Source organism: Stomoxys calcitrans, chromosome 4 (genome assembly GCF_963082655.1).
Source record: "Stomoxys calcitrans chromosome 4, idStoCalc2.1, whole genome shotgun sequence".
Taxonomy (NCBI): Eukaryota; Metazoa; Arthropoda; class Insecta; order Diptera; family Muscidae; genus Stomoxys; species Stomoxys calcitrans.
The window spans coordinates 68,979,090-68,994,580 of NC_081555.1; the positions used below are offsets into that span (position 1 = coordinate 68,979,090).

At 39.7% G+C, this 15,491-nt stretch overlaps 1 protein-coding gene across 3 annotated transcripts; it reads left to right on the top strand.

Moving 5' to 3' along the window:
- The first annotated feature begins 1,318 nt into the window (after positions 1 to 1,318).
- LOC106085729 (ubiquitin carboxyl-terminal hydrolase 16) lies at positions 1,319 to 15,200 on the top strand. 3 transcript variants are annotated; one of them, XM_013250114.2, is made up of 8 exons: positions 1,319 to 1,441; positions 2,199 to 2,591; positions 5,814 to 6,412; positions 6,477 to 6,613; positions 6,670 to 6,787; positions 7,183 to 7,988; positions 8,048 to 9,367; positions 14,357 to 15,200. In XM_013250114.2, exons 2-7 carry the CDS (start codon positions 2,253 to 2,255, stop codon positions 9,286 to 9,288), a joined length of 3,240 nt encoding a protein of 1,079 aa, XP_013105568.1. In that variant the 5' UTR covers positions 1,319 to 1,441; positions 2,199 to 2,252; the 3' UTR covers positions 9,289 to 9,367; positions 14,357 to 15,200. The 3 variants fall into 3 exon arrangements, with proteins under 3 accessions (XP_013105568.1, XP_013105569.1, XP_013105570.1); XM_013250115.2 differs by lacking the exon at positions 1,319 to 1,441 and adding an exon at positions 1,504 to 1,831; XM_013250116.2 differs by lacking the exon at positions 1,319 to 1,441 and adding an exon at positions 1,907 to 2,003.
- The last annotated feature ends 291 nt before the right edge of the window (positions 15,201 to 15,491 follow it).

Genomic DNA, 15,491 nt, shown 5'->3' on the forward strand with positions numbered 1-15,491 from the left:
TTTATTTTTCGTGATAACACTCTACAAACAACACAATTTACTCAAATTATTCTGGTGGTAAAACATATGATGGGAGTGTTGCCTATGTCTTTTTATTGGAAAAACGCTTTTATGCGAATTTCCACATTAAAGAAACAATATTTTGTAAAAACTTTCCACTTTGAACGATCTTAAAACCATGTTTTCACTTGAAACAAATCTAGATGTGCGACGAGATTTCGGAAATCTCGTGTTTTGCAACGAGGTTTCCCATACATTTTCAATGTGAGCAACTATACTTATTTGAGGAGATTTGCAGCAAATCTCTTTCCAAATTCAAATACAACACTGCGTTTTTTTCCAAAAAAAAAAGAAAAAATTTCGCTAAAAGCGAATATAGTACCACCGTTTATATCATGACAAAACAATTAAAGTTGATCTCATTTGTTCAACAACCACAAATCATATGGTGTAATCGACCATCTTGTCATCAAGCTGATGACATCACACGCACACACAAAAAATTGTGTGCGTGTGTGTAGAATATGAGAGAAAGAAGATAACAACAAACAAAAATTTGTTGTCTTAATACCGTCAAAGCTGGCCGGCTATTAACAGCTGTTCGCGTGAGACCACCGTTCTAAATCCGCCTTGCCTTTATATGAACTTTTCGAAGTCGATTAACAATCAATCGATTCACTAATCGACAATTGATTAGTCGAAAATCGATAAAGATAGTGCTGAAGACCTAGTGTATAATTGGGACTTTACATGGCACATCATGTTGCGTGGTCATTGTAATAGTATTGATGAAAATAAAGATGTTTGCCAGAATTCACTAATAGAAGGTTAAGTCATTTGCGAAAACATAACGTAAATAGGAAGTCAATTCTGCCGATTGCAAATGTTGAAATGTCATCTAGATGACGAGATGGCGGGTTGCACCATATGATTGGTGGTTATTGTACAAATGAGACCACCTATAATTATTTCGCAATGGGGGTATGTGTCACGTGTACAAATGACAGTCAGTCATGGCTAAAAAAAACATATGATTTTTTCAATGATGGCGTGTTTCGATTACCGTTTACGAAGAAATGTGTAATCTTTACTTGGCAGATATTGAAAAAGACAATGTGTCCAAAATAAAGTTAAAAAAGAGAAAAAAGTATGGCAAATTAAATAAAATTAAAGAAAAAAAATCGATGTTCCAATTCTGGCAAAAGATGGAATCAATATGTACACACGAGGAGTACGAAAATGATGTGCCGTATAGATGGCCTATAATACCTCTTTTTTTTTATAAACGCTAGCATTCTAGGTGAATGTCAGACTGAGGAAGAAGAAGAAGACTTTTAGATCCCTATTTTGTGACTGAATAAAACGGAAAAGCAGAAAATTTTAATTTCTAAAACGCGTAGAGTGGAAAAAATTTGGCGTTTCATTGAAGCACATAAAGAAAGTAGGTGGCTGTTATTGAGCAATATATAGTGTTAAATTCAACAACATCTGGGCCATGATTTTCACTTTTGTGTGTGACACTCGGCAGTTTTTGACGACGAGGACAAAAAAACGAGATCACTGGAAAACGGTCAAGGGAAATTGCGGAAAGTACAAAAAAAACTACAATAAAGAAACGTAGTGAGACGAAAAACAACCACAAAAAATACTTATGTATAAATGTTATGCATTGTGCGAGAATCGTCTTTGAACAGGACAATGTCGTGTTTGGTAAAAATAAAGTCCAATGACTGAAGTGCGTTTTCTTCCGGTGTGTGTGCTTCAGCTGCATCGCGTACTCTTCTTCTGTTTAATTAAACAAAGAACAAAATAGAGAAGGTGTGAAAAATCTGTAAGTGACAACTGTTGTTGGCGCGGAGTGCTAAAAAGGTTATAATAGCACAATGTGCATTGTTGTTTTTGCAAGAAGAATAAAACTGTGGGGCACATACACATGTACCCGCAACCAACCCCACAGACAAACACGGGCTCGGACAATGGCAAACAGCACCACACACAGAAAAGTATAGAAGACACAGGCAGGCAAAATAAACTTAACCTCAATTTATTGTTTTAAAGTGACACAAAGTTTTTTTTGCACTGCGTTTTGTAGATTGGTAGACTATCGGTCATAATATTTAGCAAAATAACACATTTTCTTGTCAATGTGATAGATTAAACATTTAAATTTTCCTTTGTTTTTTTTTTGTTTATTGCAGTCACAATTTGAAGGTACTTTAAGCCGACAAACAGAGACGCCATAATTGAAAGTCATGGGCAAGAATCATCAACCCGAAAACTGGGATGGTGGTTCCTCAGATTCATCGGAGGGTAAGACTAGTCCCACGGCGGCAACACGTTCTTGTCCCCATTTAAAAAGGGCGGTTGATTCGGGCAAATTACGCAAACTATTAAAGGGCACTGGACTCCTGTTGGATTGTGGCGAATGTCAGAAAATGGGCGTTACTTCACCAGCGGCTGAAGCACTGGAAAATTCTGTTGAATCACCAATTGGTAGCTTTGAATACGACAATACCCTGTGGTTGTGCTTGAAATGTGGTTCACAACTATGCGGTCGCGCCAAGAATCAACATGCTCTTCAACACTATAAGGTAAATACAAAACGCCATATAAAACCATTCACTAGTTATGCAAAGCTATATGCGCAAATGCTATACAAAATAACAGCGCCTGAAAAAAACCATGTTTTTATGGGCCAAAATGCATTTGATAAAGCGCATCTCCGATTTCTATGAAATTTGTTATGCAGACTTGGAACTCTAAATAGAAGTGCTTTAACCTAGACGATATGGACGTCAAACGAAAGAAGTGTAAGTGAGTGGTCCATTGTCATTGGGTCTACGAACTGTTTCCCTTTGTAAGTCTGCGTTTGTACAACTGCAACATTAATACATGGATAGATTGAACTGAGGCGATAGCCCTTACCGATGAAGGATTTCATCGGGTCAATCCGATACGCAGAACCGGCTGCCATGTGTTGTGTGAACCGGAACCGGCATGCCATAATTGTGTCTTCGCACTGGTAGCATATTTTCCCTATGATGGATATGATTCACATTAGTGCGCCGCGTTTCGAAGGTTTGCATTCTGGGAGGCCTGATTAACTTTTTAGTGATCGTAGTCGTTACACCATATATGTATTGTCAAATCCAATTGCCGACGTACTTCCGCTGTTCATGTAGTGAACACTATGGCTGAACATATGGTGGCGGCTGTATGCAAATTCCTTGCACCATCGTCCGCATATGGTACGATTTCGCTACCCTCGGGTGGAAGCGGAATATTGTGTATGGCTTCTGACGTCGGAACTCACTGTCTCACTCCACGGGTCTTCGAATTCCTTTATTCCTTAATTACATATACGACTCGTGACCGAACAAATAATTCGGGTTCCTATATTTTAGACTTGGGTGCATTCATTCATTGGCGAATTAGGGCCAAAGCCGCGATGGACGTCCTACAACCCGACTTGAAATGTACAGCTTTTTTTTGACGCGAAAATATGATATACTAGCAATAATAATTATTCAACATCAGTTTGAGCCCCATAAAGATTTGGCTTGTTTAGAAGTTTAGAAATAAACACCACCTTAGAACTACGAAAGCTTTCTTAGGTATTATTTACCAAATGGTATAGTCCTCTAATTTTAAAGGGGTCTTATATAATATCCACACCGCGAAATTCCGACGGAATCTCTTTACTGATGCAGAAGAATCTGGATCAACCTAGAATCGAGTACCTTACGACTGTCCTCAACCTGTTTTCGAACACTCTTATAGTACACGATGTCTGGAATATGGGCAGAGTGATCGCGCTATTGAAGCCTGGATAGGATCCGAGTCGGGGGGTGTCGAACGGACCGATTTCCCTACTCTCCAGTAGCCAAGAAGCTTGAGGGACTACTCCTCCCGAGCCTGGTTGGATAATTTCCATTCGCCGAGCATCAGCATGGATTTCGAAGAATGCATAGCACAATAACTGCTCTGCATGCCATCATCGCACACATTTGCTGTGGCTTTAATCTGCCCAGGCCATGTGATAGGAAGGTCCTCTTGGTACTTGATCTATCGAAGGCATTCGACACAAACTTTGAGTACATCGCCAGTACGTCCCCCCAGCCAGGCCTGAAACGCTGGGTCGCGAATTATCTGTGTGGTCGCCAGTCTTTTGTGGATTTTGGGATAAATCGAAACACCGTAGTATGAAACAGGGAGTTCCCCAAGGTGGGTGATATCTCCGGCACTGTTTAACCTATACGTTATTCTACTGCCTCCAGACGGCATAGAGATCGTATTATATGCGGACGATTGTATGATACTGACATCTGCAATAGTTTGAACGTCTACCTCGCTGCAAGAAATCTGAAGATATCTGCCACCAAATCTTCAGCCACATTGTTCACTACAAATACGCGTGAGATGCGTAGGGAGCTGGTCGACGGAGTAACAATTCCGACCATCAAGTGTCCCAAAACACTTGGTGTCACATTTGGCAACTCTTACAAGTTCTCACATGCCACAGCAATTTGCGATAAAGTTAAAAGTAGAAACAAGGTTCTCAAGTCACTTGCCGGTAACACTTAGGTTGCCGCCAAAGAAACCTTGTTGACAACGTACAAAGCAATTGGCTGGTTTTCGGTAAGTTATGCAGCGCCAGTGTGGTCCCGTCAGTTTTGTGACATGCAGTGGAATAATATACAGTTCAGTCACAATTCTGCCCTTCGAACTGCGACGGGCTGTCTTCTCAGTTCTCACGCGGACCCCCTCCATCAGTAGACAAAGATCCTACCCGTGCGAAGATAACTACATGCTGTCTAAGCAATACCTTCTGGGCTGTTATCGCAGAGACCATCCAAATAATCATCTTGTGGATAAGTATTCACCGCCCAGAAGCCTTAAGGTAGACCTATATGATCTAGAGCGTCAAGTCCAGCGCTACAAGAGAGAACCTCCAGATCAAACGGGGTATCAAGCGGGCCTGGACAACATTCATGCAGACACGGTAGCAGATGCGCTAAATAGCTAACGGGTGAATGTAGTCCTTGTAGAACGACCGCCTCCTATTGCAACTAAAGAAATTGATCTCCCCGGCAACCAGAGTAGTACTGGCTTAATTGCGTTCCGGCAGATGCGACCGTCTCAACTCCTACAGAGCAAGGATTGACGCCGACGTGCAAGATATATATCCCGATTGTGACCAGGGACCGCACGATACACGTCACTTGTTTAATTGCTCAGCCAGACCCACTCGTCTCAGATCGCTCTGGACTCACCCCATCTTAGTCGTAAAGTTCCTGGATCTTGACACTCAACAGAATCAAGCAGACGAAAGATAGAACACAATACACTGCTACAACAAAAAAACAACACCAGACTTGGTCCTAAAAATTTTATTTTTGTGTCAAACTTTACTCCAAACAGTCAATCTACGACATATGGTTTTTTTTTTAAATGGGGTGTGGGAGTGCGTCCCCCTCCCTCAGGTATTAAAATATGGCCGGCTCCGCAAAGTGTCCCTATAAAAATTTATTGGCCTAATTCAAGAGCTTTACTGAATCACAATATTGCAAAAAATTGAAATGCGAAATGTTCTGGGGATCACATCTGTAAACTTTCTACAGCGGCTACTGCATTTTTAGCATTGATCCCGGTTCATGCACAAATGCGTGTAAACATCGTAAATTTATTAACAAGAATTTTGTAAAAATTATTTTTTTGTTACTTGTTTTATAACAATAATAGCAAATGAGGTATTTTTTGGAATTTGTTCAAAAACCTAACCTATCACATTTGTTTAACTATACATTTTTCAGACTCCACGCTCAGATCTACATGCAGTGGCAATGAATACAAGGTCCTTTGAAATTTGGTGCTATCAATGCGACAGCGATATTAAACCGGACTCACGGAAAAATCTCTTAGAGTGTGTGGAATTTGTCAAAGGTTTAGCCCAAAAACCACCTGTAGCTGTTCCAGCGGAGAACATTGAAAACATGTTACGAGGCACGTTGGAATCCTTACGTCCATTGGTGCCAACTGACGATGCCAACCCATTTTATGCTGGCCCAGTTGCAGCTGCAGCCTCAGTTAATAACAACACTAACACCATTACAGGAAATAATAAAGCTATACCATTGCCACCACCACCTTTGCCTCCAATACCGGGAATGGCTAAACGTACAAGCAACTTTAATAATTTTTCGGCAATTATTACGACAGGAAATAGCAGCGCCACAGCCACTACTCCAGCTATGAAATTAACATCTAACAATATTTTTGGAGATTCTTTGCCACGGGTTCGAGGGCTTACCAATTTGGGCAATACATGCTTTTTCAATGCCGTTATGCAGTGTTTGGCTCAAACGCCCTATTTGTTGGACGTCTTAAAGGAATCGGCCGAGCCTGGAGAAGAGTGAGTAGTGCCGCCACAAGTTTGTTTTTATAATACTAATATTCATGCTGCTTTTATTTTCCAGGTTCACTTTGCCCGGTGGTACTTTTGAGTCCAAAGAGGATGAAGTTCTCAATTTGCCACCTATTAAGGGTTCGTTGTGTGCATGGGGTGGTTTAACTTCAGCTTTGGCCCAGACTTTGGATGAGTTGCAATCTGGAGGTAATTCACATCGCCAAGACTTGTTGTTTTAGAAACTAATTTCAATTCTATTTTAGGTGGAGTTTTTAATCCAAGCAAACTTTTTGATAAACTTTGCGCCAAATGTCCACAATTTCAGGGTGGTGATCAGCATGATTCTCACGAACTTCTGAGACATTTACTAGAGAGCGTGAGGTAATGCTATTAACATCCCGTTAAGGAACAGGGGGATATCATATCCATTTTCATTTAAGCGAGATACCGCAGAAAGACACATGTAAAAAATTGACAAATGCTGGCTAGCGAATAAGTGCCTCAGAAAATTGAGTTGTTTTTGGCGGAGAGGCAAAACAATGGAATAAGTCCGTGTTTATTTCCTAACTGATGCAGAAGACAGTTGAGAGAATTAACTGTAGTGTGGTATCTTTGCTACTCGGCGTTCGAAGCCATCTATAACAGGGATTGGCTTATAATCGCACTCTTTGAAATAAAAGAAGATCCCCTTGTTCCTTCATAAGATTTTATCGGGACATTCGTACATAGTTATTTTTGAAGAAAAAAAAGTAAGATTGTTCCATTTTCTCTTTCAGAGCAGAGGATTTAAAACGTTACCAACGGGTCATTCTTAATAATCTTGGCTACAAAGATCAGGATGTTAAATCCGTTTCTGAAGATATGAAAAAGAAATGTAAAATTTATGGCAATCAAGCAGCCGATCGGATTCTGAGGCCTGAACAAGTTTTTCGCGGATTTCTGGTATCCACCCTCACCTGTCAAGACTGCTACAATGTCAGTTCGAGGCATGAATATTTCCTCGATATGTCACTTCCCGTCAGCGTAGAAAAGTCGCAACCTCCTCAAATGCGACGCAAAACTTCACCAGACAATTCCAATTCATTTTATTTGCATCCTGCGCCTGCTACATCACCTACGGGACCGACAAAGGCCCAACTGAAAAAGGAACAGAAAAAAGAACGCAAAGCCAAGCGTCATGCCAAACACCAGCACACAAAACAAATGCAAAAACAATTCTCTGCTGAGGCCGGAATCTCGACAGTCGGTGGGGATAATGTTAGTGAAGCGGGTGTCGTGGATGCGGCTAAGGCCGTACTTATTGGTTGTGCTACAAGGGAAGAGGCTGCTGGGGAAAAGGATAAGACAACCTGGTCAGCTTCATCATCCTCAGCCGAGCAATCAGATGCCGATGTAGAAGATAATTTGTTGGATGACAATGAGAAAAGCTCTACAAAACCACTTAATACCTCAATTATTGGAAAAACAGCGGCGCCAAATTACGATCGCAGTGGCAACAATCAATCTTTTACGAGTCCTGTTGAGAAACGGGATGATTCACCGGAAAACATGGACAAAGACTCACTGGATGAAGATGAAAATGGTAAGTTACAGAGCATCTCATTTGGATTGCATTTTTGACCACGCTTTTATTGCTCTTAGATTCCGGCATTGCTACAAGTCCTGCCAATGCAGGTGGAAGCTTCCCTGCTTCATCTGCCTCGAATTCAGAAACAAATGGTGATGCAATGGCACCAGGTGATTCCAAAGCCACTAATAGCGTTTTCTCTTTGGGGCTCAACGAGAAAGGAGCAAATCTTGTAAAACAACTAACCCTCAATGAAACCAATTTCCCTACGAAGACAGCTCTTACAAATGGTGATGTGAAGCCCAATGAGAATGCTGACCAGTCTGATATACAATCCATAGTCAGTCAGTTAGATAGTTTGACAATTAACAATGATGAACAACAACAAAATAAGGCTGCACGTGCCAAGGCGAAACGTTCGCGTACACAAAGTTATTCGGACTGGAGTACAACCATTGCTCCGCGATATCAATGCGAAGATGGAGAATGTTCAGTGCAGTCGTGTCTGAACAGTTTTACTGCTGTCGAATTGATGACGGGCAACAACAAGGTGGGCTGTGAGGCCTGTACGAAACGTATAAACGGTGACGATCCCAAAGCCAAAACGGTCAACACCAATGCCACTAAACAGTTCCTTATCTCTAGTCCACCAGCTGTACTCATATTGCATTTGAAGCGTTTTCAATTGGGCCCTCGTTGCATGTTCCGCAAACTGACACGACCTGTCAGTTTTCCCATGATACTCGATATAGCTCCGTTCTGTGGTTCTAAGGTTAAGAATCTTCCCAACATCGATCGTAAACAGAAAAAGCTTTTGTACGCTCTCTACGGAGTAGTTGAACATTCAGGAAGCATGTACGGTGGCCATTACACGGCCTACGTCAAGGTGCGACCGAAACTATCGCAAGAGGATAAACGTTGGAAATTCATACCACAAGGCAGCAAAGCTGAGCTCGATCAAGACGATGAACAACGCAAAAAGTTGGACGAACTTTTGGCACGAGAAAAGGCGCGTGATCTGCGCATGAAAGCAGCCAATGATAGTGATGACTTTTCCAATTCATGCAGTAGCAGCTCGGATTCTTCCAACACGTCATCCTCTTCTGAACCTGAAGAATCATCCATACCGCCATCACCGATGTCGCCATGTCCCAATGAGACCGCTGGTGCTGTTGGTGGAATTGATGAGACAATAAACGTTCAGGTGCCAATGGGCAAATGGTACTATGTTTCCGATTCCCGAGTATCAGATGCCAGCGAAAGTGAAGTTTTAAATGCTCAGGCCTATTTGCTGTTTTACGAACGCATTTACTAAGAAAAGTTGTGTTAAAAATATATCTTCGAAAATATTGCAGAATGGGTCGTATTCCGCATGCTGGACGCTAAACAGTTAGGTAAGTTTTTGAGTGCAAAATTTCTATCGCCGATAAGATTTCAAGTGAATATATATCAAAAAATTTGCAAATTAAAGGAAAATGGTTCTTAAACACGGATTCTTTATTTTTCATAATGTTTTCGGACATTTTTCTATATAATAATTACAAATGTCCCCAGCATAAAAGGCAAGTGTATTACAGATATAGAAATGTAGATTTTAAATCTCCCCCGAAAAAATCCCATAAGTTCTGCATATCTGCTAACTTTTCTTAAAAAAATAAGCCGAACATAAATGGGACCCTCTTATGGTGCGGTGACAAAATGAATTTGTTTTCGAATAACCCGTATTCTGTTGACCGAATTGACCTAGATTTGAAAGGCCATCCTATTATTCGTCCTATTGAGATACATGGTGTTGTTGTTGCAACAGTGTGTTGTGTTGTTCTATGATTCGTCTACTTGGTTCCACCGCACCATAGCAGGTCCAAATATTTTTATGTAAGTCGTGGTCCAAAACCCATCCGTCATATAAAATCCAAAACTAAATCCCCCTCCAACTACTCCCCCCATCCAGAAGGGGTTTTAAAAAGAAAAACTTGCTCCAAGTCAACCAACTACTTCAATAAGACAGTTTCTGTATGAGTAGGCAAAGGCACGTGTCTAGCCATATGGCAACATATTCTTCTTCCCACAAGCTCAAGTTATTTGTTTATAGCGTTGGATTTATTATTTAGTGGATTGTAACACAAGTAATGTTCACTTTTTTCAGTAAAATACTATTACTTTTAATGGTAAGGAACAAAATATTTTGTTGAAAATAGGATCCCACCGGGGTGGGTTTTGGGCTACGACGAAAAATATCGAAAAATATTTAAAACAATGGTTAAGGGAAATCGTGGTTACCGTTTAAATATTATGAGAAAACAAATTTAGCCACGAGTTCAAAGCGATTTTCGAGTTGATAAAAATTCGCAGAGTTATAGACTGGGACTTACAATCGCGGCAAACATTCTGCACGTTGGCATCAATCCTGGTTTTGTAGGAGTTGTGGGCGCTGCATCTGGTGGTTTGTAACTGAGCTAAATTTCCGGGGGAGGTAAATTTCTTCAGCTGCAATGGCTGGCGTCCGTTTTGCAAAGACAACATTCACCCGGTAGCTATTCACCCCATCTGCTTCAGGGTCTGCATGAACGTTGTCCAGACCCGCTGGATATGCCGCATGATCTAGAGATTATATTTTGTTGCGTTGAACCTCTCGGTCTAGATCAAGAAGATCCACCTTGATACCTCTCCACAGGAAAATAGCCCAGATGCAGCTATGTCTTCGCACGGGTAGGATCATTGTCGCCCGTCGAAGTGTGGCATTCTGACAGATCTGAAAATTATTCCACTGCGTGTCGCATAGCTGAGGAGACCACACTGGGGTTGCATAACTTACTACAGACCGGCCAATTGCTTTGTACGTGGCAAGTGACTTGAGGACCTTGTTTCTATTTCCGACCATATTGCAGATTTCAGTGGTATGTGAGGAGAATTTGTAAGAGCTGCCAAATGTGACACCAAGTATTTTGGGACACTTGATATTCGGAATTTTTACCCCATCGACCATCACATTTAGTTCCTCACCCACGTCATGCGTGTATGTGGCAGATATCTTCAGATCTTTTGCAATGAAATAAGAGGCAAGTTCGTTAAGGCAGACGTTTAACCTATCGCTGGATGCCACAATTGTTCAATCGTCCGCATTTGGGTGCCGTATGCCACAATCGTTCAATCGTCCGCATATGATACGATTTCTATGCGGAGATATCGCCCGCCTTGGGGAACTCTCTGTTTCACTTTACGGGTTTTGACTAATTATCTCTAAATTTCACAAACGACTGACGACCACACTGATTCGTGACTCAGCGTTTCAGGCGTGGTTGGAGGGACGTGTTGGCGATGTCCTCAAATAGCTGACCGTTTCTGTGCTGTGCAGTCTGAGTAATCCATGCTGATGCTCGGCGAATGGAAATTCTTCAGCGAGGCTCGGGAGGAGTAATCCCTCAAGCGTCTTGGCTACTGGTGAGAGAAGGGAGATTGGTTTGTATGACTCCCCTTTGCTCGGGTCCTTTCTAGGCTTCAATAGCGGCATCACTCTGTCCATCTTCCAGACATCGGGTACTATACATAGCGTGTTTCATTTTAGTTCCATACAGTGCAGGTCAGATATATTAGATAAAATTTCACTACAAAGTTGCACTGAATAGTTATCGATAGTATGCGATTTTTTCTTTTTCTTAACTTATGATTATTTAGTTCTTATTTTACACTCAGGTTAATTACTGTGAATAGAGTATTGGCCGTGTTGGCTTTTATATTACAAAAGAAATAAAATATTGGGTTGCCCAAAAAGTTATTACGGATTTTTCATATAGTCGGCGTTGACAAATTTTTTCACAGCTTGTGACTCTGTAATTGCATTCTTTCTTCTGTCAGTTATCAGCTGTGACTTTTAGCTTGCTTTAGAAAAAAAGTGTAAAAAAGTATATTTGATTAAAGTTCATTCTAAGTTTTATTACAAATGCATTTACTTTCTTTTAAAAAATCCGTAGTTACTTTTTGGGCAACCCAATATATAGTAATTTGCACTATAAAGTACTAGGTATAAGAGTAGCGGAAATATAAACCACATTAGGCAAAAAGGAAAATTTCTAGGAGTACAAATATTAGAATATAACTTATATACGAGAAAATGGGCACGGCTGGCTAATTGGCGTTTATTCTGAGCTGAGAAAAAAAAAAACTATAGTCCAAGTTTCAACTAAACTTTGCCGGAGCATGACATGATAAAAGTTGGAGTTACAGCTATAGATTGGGAGACGCATCATTTTGGATTCAACTGAAATACGTAGAAGCGAATGGGGGTTAGGTTAGGTTTAAGTTGCAGTCTGCTATAAGGCCCAAAGTTCCCTAACATAGATTATTCAAAATTTTTTTTAAAAAATATTTTTTATATAAAAAAAGGAAACTTCATTTTTAGAGAGCGTCCTTTATAAAGAACGATATGCCGGGTGTGCGCCCAATATAGGTCAATCTTCTTTATAATTTGAATGCGCATACTGTAAGGAGAAAGGCGGCAGCCCTTGCCGATGAATGATTCCATCGGTTCAATCCGGTACGTACAACCGGCTGCCATAAGATTGGTTAGGATCTGTCTTCACCAACTGTAAAATTAAAAATATTGGTCTCGTAAATGAAGTTAGTTTTCCTTGCTTTTATTTACCTGCCGCCCTTGCCTTTTCAGACGTTTTTTCCATTTTTCTTAGTAAACTAGAACTTTAAAGTTGAAACTTGATTAGAATTGTAGAACAACTGTGAATTGTGATATGTTCCCATTTCTTTTCTATATGGTTTTCCAAAATATTCGCATAAATAAATTAACACGTAGCGTAAGAAATGAAAACGTCCGATAAAACGAACACTATGCACTAATTGGTTAAACGTTTTCATCCATTGTGATACCATAGGAAAAGGAGAAGGTAGATGCCTTCTAGTTCTTACCGTTGAAGTCCCCCGGCATCCTCACAGCTTCTGCGGAATTTGAGTCTATCAACATATTTTTCGATTAGGCGGTGACCTGTCATGACGGACACAATGACTGAAACTTATGTTCTGGTCAGCGACAGCAAAGCGGTAGACCTCTGCTAGACTTGTCTAGATTGGGCCACATAACTTTAGAGTTTTCACAACCCGCACTTTGTGACCACATGTCATTCGCCCGTCACGGGAGGTCCGATCTGCGTGATGTTCATTGCTGTCACGAGAAGCTTAGCTGCGAGCTACCGGGCGCGTCCACATGTTGTGGATACTGGAATGCTCAATACGGAGTAGCTGTAACTGCAGTTGCGGACAATCAGCGGTTTCGAGTGGAGAGCCTCAGTGATAGGTGGGGTGGCACCGGCTCTTGCACTAATACTGAGTGCCTATGATCCTCGATATGACAAGGCGAGTTATTGGCGCCTTTAAATAACCAATGGCCCCTATGTACCCGCGGCGATCGGTTCTTTGGACCGGAACGAGCTTGCTCACCTACAGGATCTTGACGAGGATCGCCACCTCCACATGTAAATGTGGTTATAACAACATGTCATTCATTGCCCTACAGGCTTGATCTTAAAGACCTAGCTTACATGTCGCTGTGGGGGTTACAAAGAGAAAATTTTGGGAATTTTCGCTTTTTGGGAGACGGCAGTTTCCGGAATTTTTTTTTTTTTATTTTTCTTGGGAATACGGAATGAACAGTATGGGTATGCTGATACAGATTTTAAATTTTATTTTAAAAAATTTAAGAAAATGTTCTCTTAAGAAATTTATATGTTTTCAAAAAGTCGCAATGGAATAAATAAGTCCAAATCAATTTTTGGATGAGTAGTGAACGCATGAATTCGTTTCTGCAATATCTTTTGGATAATGGTTAAAAAAATACTTTAAAGTAATCTCGAGTTAACTAAAATTTTGTTTCAATTCGCCAAAATAACATGTTCGTAAACAAGTAGAGTTCGGCCGGGCCGAATCTTATATACAAGTTCTTTGTATGTCTTTTGGCATAAGTTCTTTGAATGACTCTTTTAAATCTATAGGAGCTATAGCAAGAAAGGATCCGATATTGACCGTACTTGTCAATTTCTGCCATATCGCCTAGTAATTGCACCCTCTAAAGGCTCAAGAAGTCAATTCGGGCGGTCGGTTTATATGGGGCTCCATATGTTTAAGGACCGATTCGGATCGTACTTGACATTGATATTAGAAGTTATAACTTAAGTCTTTGTTCCATATTTAAGCCAAATTGGATGAAAATTGCAGCTTCTTAGGGCTCAAGAAGTCAAATCCGGGGATCGGTTTATATGATGGATATACCTGTTTATAGACCGATTCGGGTCGGGTAGGACTCCAGCTTTACACTAAATATTATAAGTCTTCTCTAAAACTTTAATAATATTTTCCTTGTCTACTTTTCATTTCAGATAGTTCTCCCTTAACCGTTTCAACGAATGCCTAGGAATGGGAAACTTATTAAAAAAAAACACACACATAGAACAAAGGGTGGTTTTTTTTATATTGAACATGCTAATAAAACCAACCATAATAACGATGATGATAATGAAAAAAATTACTATTATACAAAACAAAAACATTTTTCTCTCCTATTTATTTGACATGTTTTTTTCTTCGTTCTTCTCTAGAACTTTGACCCTTGAAACGCGTGTAATTACTTAATAAAATATGAAGTCTTTTTTTCAATTATTATTGGGTGGATTTCAGAACATTTAGTAGACATGTAAGACAGAGCTTTTATTTTTAACAACGATCTTTTGAAAATATTTGATTTTATCTATTAACTTTTCTCGGCTGCCCGAGATCATTGAACATTATTATCATGCATTTCATGTCTCGCTCAGGACGGGATAAAAGATTTTTGTTGCTTGCAAATTGTTAAATATTTTATTTTTTCTATTATGATACATTTGATAGCAAGATTACAATTTTTGATTGTCTTTAGTTAAATTATATTTTGTATTTATTGAAATTTGAAATCGAGAGTGGCAGAAGATTATGTCCTACACTCTCCCGATGCTCTAAAAAATTAACGCGGTCTTTTGCTGTCATCACTGCTAAAAACATACGTATACTTACATATACCTACATAGCTACATACATACATACATTTATATATGCTAAACTATTGATATTTTTTATTTAGAAGTTGTAAGAAGATTTTGTTTCTTTCCAGAAAGCTTGAATTGATTGAATTAATTAATAATTACACAATACATGCTATATATTGTTTAATTGTTTACATGCTAAGATAATTAATTATAAACTATATATATTATATTATCATTTTAAAATAATTAAGAATTTAAACTTAAAACAATGAAAACCAATAAACAAAAACTCAACCTTTTACAAAATTGAATTTACTTTATAGGGTTACTAGCTGAACCGGGCCGCGCCGCTGGGCCTTCTTTTACAATATATGGAACAAAATTATACTTTGAGTACTTATATTCGACAATTAAAGAGCTTTTAGTGAAATACCATGCTTCGTAAGTCGTATATATATGTCGCTTGACTTACAGTACAGCAACATAAATGCCT

What these genes read in the sequence shown, in the direction of transcription:
- LOC106085729 (XM_013250114.2), top strand. Translation starts at nt 2,253, where the DNA reads ATGGGCAAGAATCATCAACCCGAAAACTGGGATGGTGGTTCCTCAGAT. An exon ending in GGATGAGTTGCAATCTGGAG is followed by an intron (nt 6,614 to 6,669) that starts GTAATTCACATC and finishes ATTCTATTTTAG; the next exon opens with GTGGAGTTTTTAATCCAAGC. An exon ending in ACTGGATGAAGATGAAAATG is followed by an intron (nt 7,989 to 8,047) that starts GTAAGTTACAGA and finishes TATTGCTCTTAG; the next exon opens with ATTCCGGCATTGCTACAAGT.